Source organism: Phaethon aethereus (assembly GCF_964289735.1).
Source record: "Phaethon aethereus genome assembly, chromosome: 4".
Classification (NCBI taxonomy): domain Eukaryota; kingdom Metazoa; phylum Chordata; class Aves; order Phaethontiformes; family Phaethontidae; genus Phaethon; species Phaethon aethereus.
The window spans coordinates 48,241,723-48,262,497 of record NC_138578.1 but is presented as its reverse complement, the minus strand read 5'-3'; the positions used below and the strand labels follow the sequence as shown (position 1 = coordinate 48,262,497).

At 39.9% G+C, this 20,775-nt stretch overlaps 1 protein-coding gene across 1 annotated transcript; it reads left to right on the top strand.

Moving 5' to 3' along the window:
* Nucleotides 1–925: 925 nt before the first annotated feature.
* On the top strand, nucleotides 926–20,136 carry DCTD (dCMP deaminase; the record flags this gene model as incomplete). The annotated part of the gene is made up of 6 exons (XM_081998703.1): nucleotides 926–1,191; nucleotides 5,331–5,442; nucleotides 6,800–6,935; nucleotides 16,345–16,461; nucleotides 17,994–18,090; nucleotides 20,058–20,136. The coding sequence occupies exons 1-6, from the start codon at nucleotides 1,157–1,159 to the stop codon at nucleotides 20,134–20,136; spliced, it is 576 nt and encodes a 191-aa protein (XP_081854829.1). The 5' UTR covers nucleotides 926–1,156.
* Between the last annotated feature and the right edge of the window lie 639 nt (nucleotides 20,137–20,775).

Below are 20,775 nucleotides of genomic sequence, written 5' to 3'. Positions count from 1 at the left end.
GTTGGTGTACTAACTTAGCTGGTGTACTTGTGCAGTTTGCTATGCATATGGTCGGTAAGGGGCAACTATAAAGACAGCTTCTGGGATAGGACTACTGTGTGCCCAGTTTCCCAAAAATGTCCTTTTTCCCAACAGGAAGCATCCTCCTAGATGAAGATTTTTGACCAGGCTGCAGGAAACCATTATCTCAGCCATGTCTGTTGACCACGTTCAGCTCAAGGGTGCAGCACGCGTGCAGCGCAAGCTGCACGGCTTGTGCACACAAATCCCTCTTGGGTACGCTCTCAAAGGCGAGTGTTTTCCTTTTGTCCATCACTGCTCTCACCGAATTTGCTGCACGTCACTGCCTCCAGTGGGAACCGAACCGGACACGTACAGCTGGGTTTGGCTAGGCTTCACCTGATGTCTCGCAGGCCCATGGAGTGCACATCTGTACCTTGCTGGCATTTGAGTGCTTCCGTGAAGGCAGGTCCCTGCAGCAATCAGCCAGCCAGGGTAGGCAGCTCCTCACAGAAGGAAGACAAACACACCATAACAAATTTAATATTTATTGTCACACACCACTTATTTTGTACGGTAATGGGCTGTATATACATATATGTATATGTTCAGCTACCTGAACATCCTGGGAGACTTTTAAAACCTGGCCACAGCTGGAGGTATTAATAAACCATAACTCACTTTCCACATCAATTGCATATCCAGAGAACAAAAAAAAATACTTTTCGGCATTTTAATATGTTAATGCCAAGCTTTAATAAATAGCATTTACTTCAAGAGCGTGAGCTGGGTGGAAACCCGCACGCTTGTGTCAAAGCATAACGTTCGAAGCAGCACCTGTCAGAGAAACCGAAAACTTAGAAGAACACGTATCAAAGTAACTCATTTAAAGTAGCACGGAGGCTCCGGGCTGGAAGTGGCCTCCCCCGGCTCAGCGAGCTCAGCTCCCGGGCACGGCAGGTACAGTAAAGACAGAACCCAACGCCTGCCGGTGCCTGGGGGCCGACCGGGTCCCCGAGCCCGCCCTCAGCCCGCGGCGCAACATGGCGGCGGAGTAACCCCCTCTTCCCGCTGCGCTCCTCCCCACCGGCCGCCCCTTTCCCCGCCCGCTCCCGCTTTGGCGCCAAGCGCCGAACGAGAGCGGGGCCCCGGCAGGATGAGCGGCCACCAGCCCAGCCGCCACGTTAACGGGTACGCTGCCCGGGCCCGGGCCGCGCGTGGGCTGGTCCCCGCGCCGCCGAGGGCTGCGCTGCGGGGGCAGTGGCACGGAGGGCCGCGGGTGCGTGGGGGGGGCCCCGCGTGGTGCGGTTTCTAAGTTCTTCCCGTCCGTCAGTCGGTGGTTCCCTCTTCCACTAGCAACGTGCTCCCCCTCTCATCCCTGACTGGCTAAACTTTCTCCTTCCTTGTCTGGCCCGTTCCCGCCTGGGGTTTAAGCCCCTGGTGACGGGGGGCCGGCAGCCACGATGGTGGGCCCGCGGTGCTGCCGGCCGCGGCCTGCGCCATGCGGCGGGCCCCGGCGTGTGAGGAGCGGCGGCAGCCGCCGCGGTCACTGTCCGGCTGCTATCGGGGAAGCTGGTACCCTCCGGCAGCAGCCCTGCGGGCCCGGCCCTGGCTGGGCGGCTCGCCTGGCTGTTGTGGGAAGGGTCCCCGTGGAGGGCAGGCTCCGCGGTGCAGAGGGGCTTCCCGGTGGCGGGGACGCGGGGTGGGCAAGTCTCGGAAGGCCTCGTCGTGAGGGTATGGCCTGTGCTATTTAATTTTTTTGTAATCATTGGGGTAGGAAAAAAGAGCAGGTAGGGTATCATGTATTCGTTATTTCCTGAAATGGTGACGTGACCGGCATGAGCGATATGCAATTAATTAGTCAAAGCAGTGGTGCTGTAAAAGCGAAATACATTCAATGAAGGGAAATATTCTTGTACTGCTCAATTGGGGCTCAGTATTTCTACAGTGTTTATATTTACAGGTTTGGTGGGTTATCTCTCAGGAAGAATTTGAATATAGTTAATTTTCAATGCATAGAGTATAATTTTTCTGTAAGAAAGGTTGATTTTTCTCTCCATCTCTCTTTCAATCTCGGTACTTACGTGAGGGGAAAGATGACAAGCCTCAAGTAAAGGAAGTGCCGCATTTAATTTGATATAATAGTGATCATAAATAAAATTAGGAGAATTAAAGAAGAAGCTGGTATTAAAAGTCATCAAGAACACATACCCTGTTTGCCTTTTGGGGAACATGAGCATTGCTGAAGATGTTTAATCTTTATTTTTAATACACACTTTAGCTCTTTTTTATGTTAAATTCTGTGAGTTGAGTGACAAAATACTGATAGTTGATCTTGAGTAACATACTTGATACTGGGTAACAAAACTGCAATACTGTTGGAAGGTAGTGCACATGACATCAGAGATAAGAAAGCAGAGTAAAACTTTAAAAAGGGGGAGAAGGGAAAAAAGTCATACCCACCAGTTCTCCAGTTGTACTATATCGTTATGTAATTGGCCATCATTGTCCTATGAAAAGATTTGAGGTGATGTATTCTGTTTTAGGATTTTCAACTAAATTTTTCATTAAAATAAACATTTTTTTAACAGCTGAATGAAATTTCTTCCTTTTTCAGATGCAGCTTACTTAAAGCCTAGATGGGTGAAAAAGAACTGAGAATGGAGGCATTGACCTCTAATTGCAGAATTTTTTTCTCAATTTTCCTTTGAAATAGTGTTTACGCAGACTTTTCTACTACTAATCACTCTAGAATTTAAGGATATTTTTTCCCCTTTCTTCCTGAGCAATGTTATCTTTGTGGCTTTCAGTTCCCATTATTTTTATTCATAAGTTCTCATGAATTATCACAAGGATAAGCCTTAATTGCTTATTTTACAGCTAGCTATAACATTTTCTAGAGTAGCTTTCATTCATGCAGTTCTAGAACTTAGAAATGAGTGTGAGGAAGATGATGAGCTGCCCCAAATCCATCAAACTTAATTTTGCTGTGTGTACTTGACTGCTAGCTATGGCCTTGGCTTCTGCTTAATCAGAAACTAAGTGTTTTATACCCATTTCACATTCTTGTGTTCCTGTGCATTGATTGAGGGAATTACCTCACCAAACATGGTGATGTTAAGTAGAAGTAATTGAGTAAGGGTTTGATTTTTTTTTTTTTTTAATGTTTGATGTAAGCCTTCTGCTCATTTTTCAGATGTGCTCCTCTCCCTCTGTAGTTGGTACTTTGAGGGACCTCCACTTACATACAGTTCTGTATTTATGAGAAAAGTAAATAGTAGCTTTTGTTTTGTTTTGAATAAATAGGGTTGCTAGGGCATAATTTAACAAAAGGAGATCTCATGATCTTTTATTTCAGAGTACTATTGTCTTTCTGGAACCCTTTCCCCAGAATGTTTTATTCAGTGTAATTCTGCATTGTGTGTCACATGCTTCTTTGAAGACATCACTGCAAATGTCATGTAGTCAGGAATGTATTAAACTGATCGATGGTGTTTTGGATTTTGTAAATATGCTTTTGTGAGATATTTTAAATAATTGCTCAAATTAGCTGAAGCACTTTCTTGGCATTTCAGTTAACCTGCCAAAGTTCGGTCTGGCATGGAGATGTGCGAGGGCATGTCTTTAATTTCTTCTTTCTGCTATGAGCTGCTTCTTTGAACAATTCTCTGAACACTTTTCTTTGTTAGTAGGATACAGCCCCAACCCTTTAGTATGATGATTCAAGCCAGTTTGGGCACTCTCAGAATCAAATACTTGACTTTTGTGTTTAGTTCTGGGCAATGTTGTCAAGGTGTGAGAGAGGTGTACTGGTTACACCAAGAATGTATGTTTCTCCCTCCTTACATTGAGACAATGGCCTTAAAAATGATCCTTATTCATTCCAAGAGCAAGCCAAAATTGCTAACTTGTAATGTGCCATATATGAATTATTCAAAACCAGCAATTTATCTTTGGTAAATAGCACTCTGTAGTTATATCCTAAAATATAATTTTATCATGTGCTGGCATTGTCTTCACTCAGATAGCGTCACGGCTTTATGACAAGCTAACTGCAAGCCTCTAATATATGCTATTTTATGATTTTGGTTATAAAAATAATAATTAACAAAATACTTGTCTTGTAATGTTTGTCTTCAGAAAGAACTGGTAACAGAGTTGCTAGGAGATGTCTTGCTGCTTGCAGTTACCTGTGATGTATTTTTCTGCATGGCTGTACATTGCTAGAAGGGTATTTCAGTCTTAAGCTGTTGTCCTTGGTAAGAGGAGCTCAAGAAGAAAAGTACTGTGCCCCTTGTATTTTGATAGGCTAATTATTGTATTTGAGATGTTCCATTGTTTTGGTTTTCAAGTGTAGCAACGATAGGTGAGTGTTTGGGGAAATTGCTTTGAATTTTATCTTTTCCTTGAAATCTGCAAAGTTTAAATATGGTGGGGTAGGGGAAGAGGGGGCACAGAGAGAGATGTCTATCTTTCCTCTCTTTGAGCTGAAAAGCACAGAAATTTCCCTGTTGTGTCATAACGCTGTCCGAGCAGTCTTTCAACGATAAGCAGGCAAGAGATAATGATGCATCACCTTTTTTTTTTTCCTACCTCCTTCCCCCAGATAAACTCCCCAGTGCAGGGAAAGAAACAATCTTTTGTGCCGTTTTTATACATTATATATAAGGGAGAAGTTCTTGAACTCATCTGCTCTTGGTTTTTGGAAGGCTTTCATGGGGCGTAATCTCAAGAGAAACTTAGCAGGGGACTGTCAGAACGGATTACAGCCTCAGATTTTTGCTAGTAAGTGTTGTAACGAGAGGCAAACTCATGGCAATAACTGTGCGGGCAGAAACGAATGATGGCACAGGAAGCTACCATATAGAAATCTAGTGAGCACTTGTCGTAGTCAGAAGTACAAAATAGCTTAGATTAGAGGCTTGCAGTTAGCACAGTCATCTTAAAAAAGATTATGTTGTTTGGGTGGAAAGAATGCCAGTACATGATATACCTGAATCTTAGAAATATACAAGCTGTTATCTATAAAGGATAAATTGCTCTGTCTTTGAATAGCTCAGTGCTCTGAATAGCTCAGCCTTCTTATCTAAAACTGAAATTTGCAACCTTGCTTGGGTGCATTTCCCCTGAAAAGCAGTGCAGTATATATTAGTTCCTGGAAAGCACATAACACTGATGGTTTTACTGTTAAAATATTAGTGAATGTGTGGTGATCTTAGGCAGATTCTGATCCTTATTACTTTAAACTTGTGCACATTAAAAGAATATAATCTGTAATAACTCTAGCTATGTGTTGTTTGCTGATGGCTGTTTTTTTCCATGAACTATAGGTTTGGCAATGAAGCATCCTGCAAAAAACGAGAAGATTATTTGGAATGGCCTGAATATTTTATGGCAGTAGCTTTTTTGTCAGCACAAAGAAGCAAGGATCCAAGTTCTCAGGTAAGAAGGCAACATATAATAACATAACCTAATCTATATAGCACTTTGCATCAGATGCATATGTAGCACTTTCAGGAATTTCTTACTAAAAGTTATTTTGGTGTATAGCTATTCATTTTTTAACATGGTCAGCACCTTTTGTTACAGAAATTCTCTTACAGGGCCTGACCTTGTGTACAATTCTGTGTGTACATTTGTGGCGTGGAGTTTTGTAAATCTTCTTTTCATCTAGAGGTTAAAATAACGTGCATTTTCTCTCCTTTTTCCAGTAAATATAGTTACTGTTAGAGGAGGATATAACTACTGAAAGTTTTAGATTGTAATTTTTTAAGACACAGCATTTTAGAAGTTCCTTTTCCTCACCTGTAAGAGTATAAAAATTCCCTTTTGTTTGTTCTTGGATTGACTGGAGTTTTCTTCTAGTTTGGTTCCTCCCTCAGGTTCTCCTTCCACCTCTGCTTCACTGTCTGTACCCACTCTTTGCTTCTTTCATGTGCCTCTGTTGAATATTGGTTTGAGGCGATTGATACATCTCCTGAAACATGCTGTTCTGCAGGACCCAGTCATCCTGTTAGTCTTCCTTTCTGTGAAAAAGTCCAGGAAGCAAATCAAAGGAAAGCCATAGAGTAAATGCATGTTAACAGTCTGCTCAATTACTCGCTGTCTTCTGTATGTTGTGGCTCTTAGTTCTCTGACGGTTATTCACTTAGGGCTAAATTTTTGTTACTGGCGCTGGTTGATAAAACACATTGCAGAATTAAATTTCAATACATCTAAAATATAGACAGAAAACATAAAAATGTGACACTTCATCATTATATAAGAAGAGTCCCTGTGTGGACTTGGATTGAAGTAATAAAGGGTGGGAGTTAAAAGGTCTGGTATTTTGGTGCACATTTGTGTAAACAAGCCACAAAGGTCTGTGAGCCTATCTCTGCGTAGGTCAACACTACTGCATTTCTGTTCCATCTTCCATACTTTTTCTTTTGCTGCTGCTACTCATACTGCTGTGGGAAAAGCTAGTTTGGGGAGTTGAACTGATAGAAAACTAATATTTAGTAGGGTTAGTTCAGTGCCGGTTCTGTTCCCTAAACTAGGTTCACTTCATAGTTGGACAAGGAACAGTGCTGGCAGGCTGGTATGTGGACTGCACGACCAGAAGGGTAGCAGGGTTGCATCTGTCCTGGTTTATTTTACAGCTCCACCAGTTAGGTACAATTGGATGATGTGACTTAGTATTAAGTGAAGCTTATATCTCTTAAATTAAAATTGTAGGACTGACTTTTCAGGTCTCGTCTTTCTTGTCGATATATCATTTTGCCTGCTGTTAGTACTATATAAATGTGATTTTATTTAGGTTGGTGCCTGCATTGTAAATTCAGAAAACAAGATTGTTGGAATTGGATACAATGGGATGCCTAATGGCTGCAGCGATGATGTACTACCCTGGACAAGAACAGCAGCACATAGATTGGACACAAAATACCCTTATGGTAAGCCTTCTTGTAGTTGACAGGTCAGACTTACGATGTCTATATATGTGAAAGTTCAGCTGGTAAAATATCAATCAGTTTTTCTTCCACTCATCTGATTTTGTTAATGTGCCCGTATGTGATACATCAGCATACAAATTACAGCTCTGAAAATAAATGAAAACAGTCTTTATGAAGGACTGACTTCCTGGTAAAGTATGTTCATAAATGATTAGCCATTTTGGATTGTGTGGTGAAAACTTGTAAATATAATGCAACTCATTAGCACACAGTTGCAGTGGATGCAGGTGATTGCTGCTTCTGTGTGTTCATCTCCACAGAAACTGCAGAGAGCATGTATAGGCAAAACAAATAATTGGGTCTAAAATACAGGTATTAAAATCGTAAACTCCAGTGGTTGTGGGAAATTCCAGTGTTCAGATGTTGATGGCATAGGCAATACATATTATGAAGGAGCTGAATTTTGATCGTCTTGAAGTACGTGATTGCCTTCTGTCATTCCATGCCATTTTTGCCTCATCTGATGCATGGTGGATCTACCCTGCAGTGGGTGAGGTGACTTTCATTGTTTATTTCAGCCTCTGATTTGATTCACATTTATTAAATAGGCAAAAGGAATGAAGAGCAAGGACGACTTCATGGTAAATGTGGCTGAGTGCTGCCTTGGATCCTGTGTTAGTCTTTGCAGAAGGTGTAGTTTGGCCTTGTGCAAGCCTGCTCAGAAGGGTCCTCTGTGAATCGTGGTGCGCCTATCAACAGGGCTTTGCAGTTACTCCTCTGAGCCTGGTGTAATTTGCAGGAACCAAGGAGACAACTTGCTGGGCTGCCTCAGGCTTCATGCCATGAGTGCTGGGCATGGAAATGGAGTTGAGAGCAGCCTTGTGGTCTGCAATAGATGGTGTTGTGGAGGAACCGTGGTTAGGACTGATAAGGAAGGGAGGAGTGTATGCTCTCTTAAATCCCCCTTCATCTCTCTGCTTCCACATCAGCTCCCGCTGCATCTCTGTTGGGTAAGACTAATGCAGCAGAAGCCATGGGCACAGGAAAAATGGATATTAGCTTCATCCTGTGCTGCATCTCAGCCTGTCCTGGGCTCAGGAGTGGCAGGGGAAAGAATCACAAAAATGAAGAAGAGCCCTGGGAAATTCTTCCTTCCCCCTACATGGGTGGGGGGAATTGAGCACCGGAGTTCAGCTTTTGCAAAAAGATACTGACTCTTTTCCAGTGTACAGTATTTTATCTCTGCCTGCTAATTCTATTTTTTACTTGTAACTTCTAACAATTGGTCAGATACAGAAACTAGATTTGCATGAGTTTTGACATTCCCTGTGTTCACCCAGAGCACTCTCTAAAAACTGGCATTACATTTTCTGGCTTCCCGTAGCATCGAATGAAAGATGATATGTAGTGGTTCAGCACATAATTCATCGGTTTCATATTTGAGTTCTTAAAACCCCAGTACTTTGTCCTTGTTCACTTTACCAATTTATTATAAAACCTCTAACCTTAACTCTTAAGCTTGAGACAGTTTCATATTATTTTTCATAAGAGATGTATTCCCAATACCAGGGCCAGCTCCTGCCAAATTTTAAGCCTGCTCTAAAGCACAGAAGCACTGGTTTTACATATAATGACAGTGTCATAATGGTACAACTTGGTATGACTGCTCCTTATCTATAGGGTGACGAAACAAGTGTTAGCCCATTGATTAAATATAAAATACTGAAAAGAGAATATTGGTTTTGGTTGAATCTCTATGCTGCAAGGTGTCAGTTCTGAACTAAGATCAGCATGGGTGGTCTCTGGGACCTGAGTATGTTCCAGGCATTTAAATCTAAGCTGACCAATTTAAACTAAAAATGCTGTATGAATTTGTGAGGAATCTTTGTACAAGATGACCTGAGAAATATAATTTTTTTTAATTTAACTGTGACTCCAAAAGATGTGGAGTAAAGTAAAAATCGTGATGTTTAAAAAATGCACTAACCAATCTAACGGCCTGGAGAGACAAGTTTATTTCTAGAAGTTGGTCTAACTACTGCCCTTCCCCCCCCGCCAGAATCTTAGTCTTCACCTCATTAAAAAAATCACAACTTTGTAACATAAAGTGTCTGCTGTGATGAATAAACGACCTATTTTGTAATTCACAGATCATTTAAACTCTAGCAGTTTCTTATTAATCTTGATAGCACAGTTGACAGACCAGACAAGTATATCTAAAAAAAAAAAAATCTTCTGCTTTAAAAATTCTGGTAGATGCAAAGAGACACATAGAATTGCTGCTAAAATCTCATTAAACTGTCATGTTTTCCTTTCCGCTCTTGCTAATCACCACAGCACTTGTGTAAATTGAACTTTTTATCCTTGCTTTTTCCTGACTAGCTTGTTTAGAGATTGTACGATCTTACTGTGTGCTCCATTAGCTTATCGTGGGAATGCTGGCACCTTCATCACTAGAGATGCAATGTAGTTTATTAGGTAGAGCTGACGGTAATAGTGCATGTACCACCACGCGAACTTGGAAGACCTCTTCTAGAGGTACTTCATGTATCTGCAGTGCTACGTACAAGGGCTGGGGGTGGATCTGAATGCTGACCTCCTGGTTTTGTGTACTGTTGTAGGTTAGGCATAAACATTAGCTCACTTCCCATCTATTTTGGACCACTCAGACTAGCTTTTTCCAGAAAAAAGCCTGTGAATGGCTCCCTCAACGGCTGCTCCGGAGGGCAGGGTGGGAAAACCAGCTGCAAGAAAACTGTCATCCTGTATAGGCCTATAAAGCAAAGCCTGCTGAGATGGTATGCTTAACCCTCCTCCTTCCCTCAGGCCATACTGCGGGATATGCAAGGCACACTCTGTTTCATGCTGTGAAAATACCACTCTGGTGGGCTGCAAAAAAGTCATCTCACTTCTTTATGCACTTTGAACTGAGATGTACAAAATAAGTATGTGGTGCCGTGGGACTCTTGAGACGTGGAGCCTTGAGGAAACCCAGGGCCAAGTGCTATGTAATGCTGATGGAGCTCTGAGTAAGATGAACACGAGCCAGTCTATGCCAGTTGGCCTCGGGGCCAAGAGTAGGTTCCTGGCCCTGTCTGGGTTTAGCAGCATAGATGTAGCAGGGGGTTGGACCCAGAGGCTATCCTTGCAGAAGTGTGTTGGATAATCCTATAATAAATTTATTGAGCTCCAGCAGAACAGATGGGTGCATTGACCCCACAGTTGTGATCAGATTCACTGTTTCATGGCTAGAAAACTTCCAATTTCCACCCTAAATTTATTTGTGGTTAGCTTATACATTCTTGTGTGTACCGGCATCATTCTTTTAGCTTTTTTATTCACTGTGGTTAACCCTTCTTCCATTCCCTCTTTCCCTGTGTACTTACTGCTAACAATAACCTTTTGAACTTTTGTTGTAAGGCTAAATAAGTCCTGTCACTCTTAAATTTTACCGTATCTTGAAACTTGTTGGCTTGAAATTCACCAATGTCCCAGTTATCTATGTCTGCTGCAATATACTGTACATACCCTCAAGTGTGGGTTCTGCTCAGCTCAAGTGTTAGGGAAAGGGTCATGCTTGGTTGAAAAATGTGTATTTACCCATATCTAAGCATAACCTGAGCTGCTACTGAAAGCAAGCATCAAAATGTAGTAGGTAGTGCTCACTTTACCTTAGAGGATGCAAATGTTTGCAAAGCATTTGGGTATTATAGGAAGAGTGATGTGGATCAGCTGTATTGGTACTATGCGTTCCTTATGAAAGTCTTGAAGCAGATTAAAACTTTTTTCCTCTAGTTGTAGTGTATATTTGAACAGTTTAGTAGTATAGTCTTGTTATGTCAGAAAGCACTCGGTATTTTGCAGGATGCCATTTTTCACAGCACAGAATCGGGCTTTCGTTGTTATGTTGGAACTGGCTCTTTCCAGGCTGCCCGTCAGTGACAGGAGCAGGATGTTTCCATGCACATGAGGGAAATAGAAGGCCAGTTTTGAATACCTACTTTACTAAGATGTTATTAAAAGCTCTTCCTGAGATTTCCTTTCCTGGCATTGTGTTCAGTACCGTGTGCAGAAGCTTAATAATTAGACAGAATGCTGGCTTTCAGAGTTAAAAGTGAGTGCCCTCTGTTTCTGTTAGATGAATCCAAGGATATGATGATGCTCAGTTTCCTCTCACCGATCACTTAAAATACTACATTTTTCTCCTATTAACGCAAGTCTTCCCACTAATGCTAGTTGCTGTGCTCCTGTTATGCCCTCTGTCTCCACTATAATCTAAGAACATCCATTTGACAACCAGTTTCTAATTAAGAGAGTTTTAAATTAAAATGACTGGAAAATTTAGAAACCTCTGAGCAATAGAGAAAATATTGAGTAAATATGCTTACAAATATTTATACAGGTTCAGATATGATAAAATATGAGCTGTGGCAAAAAGTATGCTCTAATTGAACAGTACCTGCTGTGTAAAATGAAACAAACTGTTATCAACATTTCCTCATGTTAGGATTATGAGCTTTTCATCAACGTTTTAGAGAGATGAACACTTGAAGATATTCAGGCAAATGTTACTTTTGTAGAAGCTGTTATTTTGACAGCACGAGACTTGATAAGGCACTGTGAAGAAGTGTGATGCTCTCTCTCCAATTGGCAGTGCAAAGCCAAGGCTTCAGCTGGAAAGGGTATCTATAGGAGACAGTCTCCACCTACAGCCACTCACTCTCTTGTCCTGCATGGATTTCTGTCCAATTCTGTTGTCATACATCAAATCTCTAGAAAGTTTGGGGATTTGGAAATACCAAGAGTAATTTCTGTTGTTCTGCTTGCTCACTAAGAAACGCCTCTGTGTTCTGCTGAGTAAGAACAAACTTGGAGCAGGATGGGGGGAACTGGGAAATGGGGTGGATTAGCTAATGCTTCTCAGGTTTTGACAGGGGCTTCTCTGGTCTGACCCCAGAGGATTTTGTTGTGTTCTTAAATGGGCTGAATGATTCCCATCTTCACTTCCCAGTTCTTCTTTTTCATGGAAGAAAGCAGTGGGACTGGGGCTGTTCCCTTTTTCTGACTGCAGTCTGAAGAGGCTAGGACTCCAATGAAATCTAGTGGTGTTATACTTGCCTCCTTGACCTGACCACAGCAACTGCTCTTCCTCCAGCATGCAGACTGAGAAAGAGAGCAGCAGGAATGGCTGAGGGCAGTGTCAGCCCAACATCAGTGTCCTGCCTTCCCCCAATGCAGTGACCAGCAACCATCCCTACGCTTTCAGAAAGGTTGAAAAAGGGTTGATGTCATTCTACAAATTCCATATCCATCAACCACTGTCCCCAGTGGTTGTCACTCCAGACCCTGTTCCTTTCAATAATATTTTGGTCCCTTTCTGTGATCCAGTGAGTCAAGGATAACTGCTAGATGGAGCTTGGACAAAGATGGGATGGACAAGGGATGAACATGAAAAGGCAAAGGTTTTACCAAAAGGCTGAGAAGTTGGACAAATTACAGAACTCCTTGTATGCATTTTAGTGCCAGGTTTACATTGAAGAACGCTGTGCTGTTACCATGTATCTGTATTGGCAACCCATAATATTTGTCAAGTTGGTTAACATGGCAGTATAAAAACTTATGTTAATAAATAAGTCAAAACTTGCTGTGTGACAATCTATATGCATTGAAATAGATTTTTTTCAAATGTAACACCATATTTAGTGCATAATTTCTCAAAATTCCTAGTGGCTCAGTTAGTTAGTATTAATCGCATAGGAAGGTCACTCCCCTCAGCCCCTCCTTTGATTGCTTCTTAAAAGGTAACATGCTATGGTGGTCTGTATTCCAAGCTCTTCATCAAGCATGTTAAGCCTTTAAACTGTATTAGGAAACACTTTGACAAGTCCTGTGGTTCATATAAAATCACTAGTCAGAAGACTTTTAGTAGGTGGGAAGAGTACTTCTGACTCTGTAACCTGCTAAGAGCATGTTCATGTTAAGTGGTTAATCCTGAAAAATGACCATTAATAAGGTAAGTAGGGGGTCTCATATACAGGTAGATTTAAGGATGATTGCTACCTCATATATGTAACACAAAGCAGTATGCAATGAGAAAAGATAGAAATGCTAGTAATTAATACTACCAATAATGAAGTAGTCATTCCTCTGCTATTATTTTTTTTTTCCCTCTTGTGAATATAGTAGCAGGTGGTGGGAATGTCAGAGCACACACTAACTTCTCATTGCATGGTTATTTCTTCAGCTAATGAAGCCTTTCGAGAATACTTTTCAAGCCACTTTTCCAGAATGGAAACCAGTGTTGCAGACTTACTATTATGTTAGCTATACGTGATTTTTTTTTTTTTTTTAAACAAAACCACTGCCCCTCCACAGGGTATTACAAAAATTCTTAGTTTTACTAGTTTATTTAAATACACAGTTTTCAGAGTTCTGAATACTGTGCACCTGTGAAAGGTTATTTTAAGTTAACTTCATACTGCCTGAGAGAGAACAATATGTAACTATTAGTAGGAGCTTTTAACAGGTTAGAAAACTTTGTAACACCCCAAATGTGAACTACTTTGTTATTAACAAGAGGTATTTTGGACTCCTGGATTTGTTTTCTGTCTTTCGCTAATGCTCTGTACAAAGCTGGGCAGGTCTATAAGAAAAATCTGGGGGTAACAGACTCTCTTATCTGTAAGTCAGTTAACAGTCAATGCCTATCTGCCAGAGAGAGGGGAGTATAAGGAACAAGGAATGAAGAGAGATGGATCAAAGCCTAAAAATAGGTGTCTGATGCCTGTACCTTCTTAAGGACCATCAAGCATAATAGCCCTTACAGGGGCCAGTAGCAGATGTCTAGGGACATGTATAAAACAAAGACACATGTGTAATGTTAGTTCCCCAGAATATTCTTCCAAGTTCCAACAACTGAGCCAAAATGGTTTTGTATTTAATAGCCCAGTAGACTAAAAAAAAAAGTAGTACTGGAAAGAAAAAGATGACTTCTGGAATCAATGCAAAATTCTAGTCCCATACTACTTTCTGCAATAATGGGAGTAAGAAATACTCTGTTAGGCTACAGTGTGCATGAAAAACCTACCTCCTTTTGCTTTTGGAATGAAAGCCTGATGGGTTTGTTGGAGACCCCACTACTTTTTGTCTGGGAATGATTAGTCTCTCTCTTCCTTATTACCGTCTCTATGTTTTCTTTCCACACTAGAGAGCTGTATTGTTCTTAACTTCAGATTATGTTAAGATGATCAGGAGGCAAAATTTCTCTCTTCCCTTGCTCCAGCTGATTATCTTCTCTAAGTTATTTTTGGCCTGAAGTTGTTTTCGCTTGGGAAGAGGTTTGTTGTTGAAAGTTTGTAGAAGCCTGCAGAAAGAGCCTTTCTTTCTCATCAGTGCAGGAAGGAAACTTGTTGCAGTACTAATAATGAAACTTGTCTGGGTTTATGACTGAAGATTTCTGAGTTTTAATGAAGCAAAAATATTTACTGAAGGAATTAGTTGTGGGGTTTTTTTAGTTCGGTGAGCCTTTGAAAACATTCCCTCATATTTCTTTCTGGAAGCCTTCCATATTTTAGACTGCTGCCTAGAATACAAGTATTTTGTTCGAAGAAACTTAAAAATTCTGTTTCTGTCCTGTTGACATAACCTAGTTCCAGTTGTGGAAATAATGATACTTTTTCACTCAATCCTCTGTAATGCCAGAAAATTAATTCTCTGACTATTTGTGAAGGCTGCATAAGATTAGTGCAACTCAGTAATATGCTTGGAGTTAAATGTATTTTCAGGATTTTCTAAATGTATATGCTCATATAATTGTGTATCTTGTACACTTAATGGCATATGTTTAAAATACAGTGTGACCCAATTGCAGTTGCAATAGAAACAATAATAATAGTAATAGAAACTTTAATGTGATGGTGCTTGAGTGGGGTTTTTTTTTGTTAATTTCCTATATTTTATGCTGTTTTCCAGCTTTACTGTTTATGAGAAGGTATGTGGACAGCATGGTCATGGTCGTGCTGGGGACTTCTTGTAGAAGTTGATACTGAGCTTGCTTTAGCAAGTGTTTGGTCCTTTGTGACTTGTCTACATGGGAAAGGCTGTGTGCTGTAAGTTAGACTGTAAATTTATAGTGCATTTGCTGCTATATAGAAAATTCCATGTAGACTTTTAGCGCATATGGAAAACATTTTCATTCAGCAAGGATTCCTGTGTGATGAAGGTACTGCACTCAGTTATTCTTTGTGTGGTGAGATCATTCACACAGAGGTCAGTACGTAGCAGCAAGTACACCGTGAACTCGTGCTCATAACTTTGCCTGGTTTAATTTTCCCATGTATGCAGGGGAGAGGAAAATGGCTGTCTTTTTTTTTTTTTTAATCCAGTTTTCAAAACAAGCAGTAGAAAAACTCTTAATGTTGTTTGCACATGCAGGTCTCTAGATGAGCTCAAACCCACACCACACTTAAGCACCTGTTTCTGAAGTAAGTCAGGGCAGCAGGCAGTTTCTTAGTAGGTACATATATAAATTATGCAACTTGCTGTCATTCCCAGGAGTAAACAGGAAGTTCTTGCAGAGATCCTAATGTTTTTTTCAGAGGTTCATGGTAGATGACACCAAAGCTGTGCTCTTCTCACCTGTGTTGGTAACACATAGATAATCTGCTGATGTGTACAGCATAAAAACTTAAACCCTAAGGTACGATCTGTCCAGAAAGAGCTATTGTGTTGCAGTTGAATAAGGCAGGGTAGTCTGTTGCTACCTGGCCTGTCTCAAATCCATGGAGAAATACAGGACTTTGTTTTCCTGCTTGGGAAGTCTGGCACCTTTTAATGAGCAGTAAACTCACTTTAATATTAAAGCTGGGACGTTTTTATGGTTGAGTGTGTCTTGTGTATTCTTGGGGTGAGAGAATCATGCAGCAGCGCTGAGCTGTTCTGAGACCCAGAGGACAGAGCTGCTCGGTTTTACTTCGCGATTCTCCCGCCTTTAAGAGCGCACAGCGCACTCTTACAACCATAAGACTGTTCCTATCTGTGCATGTAAACACATAAATGAGCTGTTTTATACTGGCAATTAGATACTCCAGAGAGTTGTGAGATATTGCTTCACTTAGGGTGGTTGCAGCTACTTGGCCCACAGCCTACGGCTTTGTTGCTTGCAATAGGTGTTAGCAAATGGCAATGCTAATGCACTTAATGATATCATTACTAATCGGCAGCCTGGTCAGAACAATTGACCTTCATTGATCTTGGTATTTCTGCTTTTATTTCTTCCTCTGCCCTTTGTGACAAGCTGTGCAAGCTATTTGCCTTTGAAAGGATGTAAGCAGTTATATTGTAACACTTTAATTGTAGTTTGACTGATTTATTTTAATGAACTGTATTATGATTTTTTTTTTTAAATCAGTGTGCCATGCCGAATTGAATGCCATCATGAACAAAAACTCAGCTGATGTGAAAGGCTGCAGCATGTATGTTGCCTTATTTCCATGTAATGAATGTGCAAAGCTCATCATCCAGGCAGGTAAGGAGTAGTGCCAGCTTGATTTGTCAGGGTTGCAGTGCTGCCTGCTTGTTGGTTTCTTATCACGGATATATTTGATGTTAAATTGCTGCTGTTAGATCTAAATTAATTGCACTGTCAACTTCATAAGATGCTACTTGTGGGGTTTTTTTGCATCTGAATGGTGCCAAATTTTTCCAGTGCTAATTGCATCTTCTGTGATTCTAAGCGTGCTTCTAATTTAGGTTTGTAACTTCTTAGACCAGGAGCTGCCAAAGAACAACACAGGCTTTGCATATAATTACTGTCAATTTTACTGTGCTCTGACACATTGAATAGAGTAGGGCAGAAAGAAATAAACTTCTGCATGACAAAAGGTCTGTTGGGAGTGTATACATGAAATTTTAATTTGAATGTGATGCATGGTAGATATTTGAAGATTTTAAAATATCTTTGTTCATAAATGTCATAAGACTTCTATGATCCTACTTTAATTATGTCTTTCATTACAGTTGTTATAAATCTGTGCCACTGCAGCAAGTGTGCTGGACTAAATGTGTCGCCTTTTTTCAGATTAGGCATATCTGCAGTAGGACTGTAAAAAATCTCTGCTTAAGGTAGCATATGTTTTGCTCATTGAGTAAATCCTAGCATGGATTGCTGTTCTGGGGGGTTTCTCTCACCACCAACGGCTGTGAGAATCTAGGAAGAAAGTAGCAAACAGAATGCTGCTGATTTTGGTCAATAGGGTTTGACGGGAAGAGATGTGAAGGGGGGAAGATGATGGTATTCTGTATTTATGCTACATTTCTCTTATTTACAGAATCAAAATCAAATGGTCTTCAAGGTAGATTGGCTGCTTGGTCTCAATGTAGTCACTCATTCTTATGCACTCAGGTCAGCACTGAATTGCAATGTATTGATACTTATGTTGTCTGGTAAATATAGTAAGATGTTGATAGGCTCTGAAACTCTTGTGAATTCTCTTGGGTCATCCTTTACGCTTCTCTCCTGCTTAAGTAATTTAGGCATACATCATTCAGCTATTTGAGATGGCATGCATTTATGAAGATTTGAACCTGGGATTGGGAGTTGTTTATTAAACAGAGAACAAAAGCATCCTTTTATAGCCGTGCATTTTGAAGGGGAATAGGATTTGGGGTTTAAGTTCTTTGTGGGGAGTTTTATCTGTATTAGAGAGGTAGAAAGGTAAGTTTTCAATTACTTTTGCAAAAATCCTTAATTTCTAGTCTGTCTATCTTGAATTTTTGCCTGTGAGTTTTTTGCTCAGGTTTTCTGAGTTAAGCGTAGGTGAAACTGGAGAAAAACATTTTCCAACGTTTTTGAAAGAACTGTCTTCTGAAACAGGTCTACTTTACATAACTTTATTCTCAAGTACAATCTATAGTATTTTGGGAAGTAGGCGTGTACCAAGGAGTTCTAGAGTATGTGGATGAATGCTGCCTTTTCTGATGTTGTGCAGCAGGTTTTATATTACATCGCTTTTTTTTCCCAGTGTAATTCTAACATTTTTTTCTATTTGCCTTATTTAGGCATAAAGGAAGTTATTTTTATGTCTGACAAGTATCATGACACTACGGAAATGACAGCTGCACGGCGGATGTTTGATTTAGCAGGTATTATATACAGGTAAGAGAACTTTGGATTAACTTTATTTTTATTTTGGAAAGGAAGAAAATGGGGTGTGAAAGACCATCTTCAGGGCAAAAGTTTTTGTTTGCATCATGCAGCGTTTTACTCTTTGGTAATGTTTGTAGATGGCTTACTCCGCATGCCTGCAAAAGATACTGGATTGACAGACTGTTGCACCATTCTTTTTGCCTTGTGTTTGATTAAATTTCAATTTCATAATGTTTGGATGAGAAAATGGTCCATTTGGGATATTAATTTCACTCCTGGACTGCAGGTGAAATGTGAATGTAATGGTTATCTGTTATATTGTACTCGAGAGAGTCATCGATGACCCTGCTTTGAGCAGGAGGTTAGACTAGATGACCTCCTGATATCCCCTTACAACCTGAGTTATCCTATGATCCTATGAGTTGGACTGAAATGACTAACTGATTTTTTTTTTTTTTTTTTTTTTTGGTGCATTACTTGATCCTTATTGAAAGTTTAGTATCTTTTTGTTGCAGTCAATTTGGGAAGGTAGCAAACCAGGCATCCATAATTAATTCTTGGTGCCTATAGCTGCCCAGTCTTCTTTGGTCAGCTGTTCTTGAGAGAAAAGGATAAAACTTGGAATATGTGCCTTAAAGTAATGAGAATCTGAAAAATGTTTGAAGAGTGGCGTTTTTAAAGACACTGTCAGAGATACCTAAAGACAATCTGTTCAACAGCTAGTTTGATAGTAATAACATGCTGTGGGTGAGGCTAATGATGCAGTCAGGGAGGCTTTGCAACTCTAAAAAGTTTTACAGTATTAATAAAAGACTTCAAAAAATTTGCAAACATAACAATTGTGACAGATAAAATTTTAGGATGAAAGGTACCTACTGGGCTAAGAAACATCCATGAAAAAGCACAGCAGTACTTGAAATTCAGTTTTAGTCCTTCAGTGTATTTCCTGTCTACTAAGAATATTTGACTAAGAAGCATAAATCATTCTCTTGCAAGTCAAATCTTGTAACTTCTCCAGGGTGAGAAATGTTTCTTGCATTTCAGATTGCTATTCTGGACAAAGTATTCAGTTTCTGTGGTCAGCAGCATGTGCTTTTCTGTGTTGGCTGTTATTCATTCTTGTATTGATTATTAAGGATGTAGGTGGTACTTAATGAATCTCTTGAACTGAACTGCAGAGCTTAATTAGGCACTAAATCCACACTATTTGCATAATCCTTTGTTTACTGGTAGACTGGAAAATATATGCTCAGTCCCCAAATACCTTCCTTGCTAATTGCTGCAGCAGATGCTCTAATGATAATAAAAGGAAACATTTTGTGGCAGTATTAATTTTACAGTTCTAAAGTTACAATTTTTAAATGTTTCCCTCTTAACTAGTTTGGTTTTTCCTCAGTGTGATGCATAATGTGATCTGTTCCCCTAGTACAAAAATATTTTAATGTACTGAGGCAAAATTTGAAAGTGTTCTTTGAAAACTTGGCAGGAAAAAAATGATAAAAATATTTATCAAAATATATTCCAACTATCATCTATATATACATACATACATGTGATATATAATACATATAAGTATATAAATATTTTTATAGACATATATATGTGTACCTATATCTGTAAATATAGCTATAAATATTTGAAATATAAATATATATGAACAAAAATCCCAGCCCTGGTAACATGATGCCAACCACCTGCAGCTAAGTTGTTAAAAGTCCTTTGACTCTTGGGTAATTTATGAACTCTGATAGCTGAAGAATGTACAGGCTAACCCACCCCATGTGTCTTTTTTGTCTTAGTTTTTCTTGTCCAGGTTTCTCTCAGTGTGGTGCACTATAATTGGCTCCCATAGCGATGAAAACTATGTGAATCCAGGGAGGGTTTTTTTTTATTCCTGCAAAAATTTAGCTGGACCTAAAGCAAGCAAAATGTTTTAACTACTCAGTAATTAATATCTGTGTTTTTCTTTATTTTAGGGAATTCAAGCCAAAGTGTAACAAGATCATCATTGACTTTGATTCAATTAACAGCAGACCAAGTCAAAAGCTTCTGTGAATTAAGTTTCATTAAGTCTCTAGAAGACTGTGATTATCCTTTTCTAAAAAGCTGCTAATGCCTTTCATCTTGAAGTTACTTGCAACTTTTTAATGGTTTCTGTAGCTTAAAGTAGACTTCTAAGAAATCCAAGGCATAAAATGTCCCACTCACTTCATCTTGTCATGTGGAATCTAAATCTACTTAAAATTTTTTAATGCCTTCATCAAAACTGCTTAAAAAGTCTAGAGACATGTAGATGAGACAATATAACGTATGTTAAGAAAACTGTTCTGACTCCAGCTGTATGCATCACCGCATGCTCTGATAGGCTGTCAGCATTGATTCAGACAGTTTAATAGTAGTACTTATTGTAACCAGTAGAACAGTGGAATACGCTAATATATGTTGATCTCTCTGTTGGATATGTGGATCTAAAGAGCTGATCCTAATAAAGGACAAAAAATGTTATCTGTGCAAATACTAATCTTCCAACTAGCATAACACTAATATTTTAAAAAGGTTATACAGCTTAAAGAATGTGTGATATTCTGCATGCATTATCCAACAAATGAAATACTGATTTTTCTTTTAATTGCTATCTAACACTGCCATACATGGGCAGTGATGAGAGAGGAGGTTGTTCCGAGAAAGGTCTGT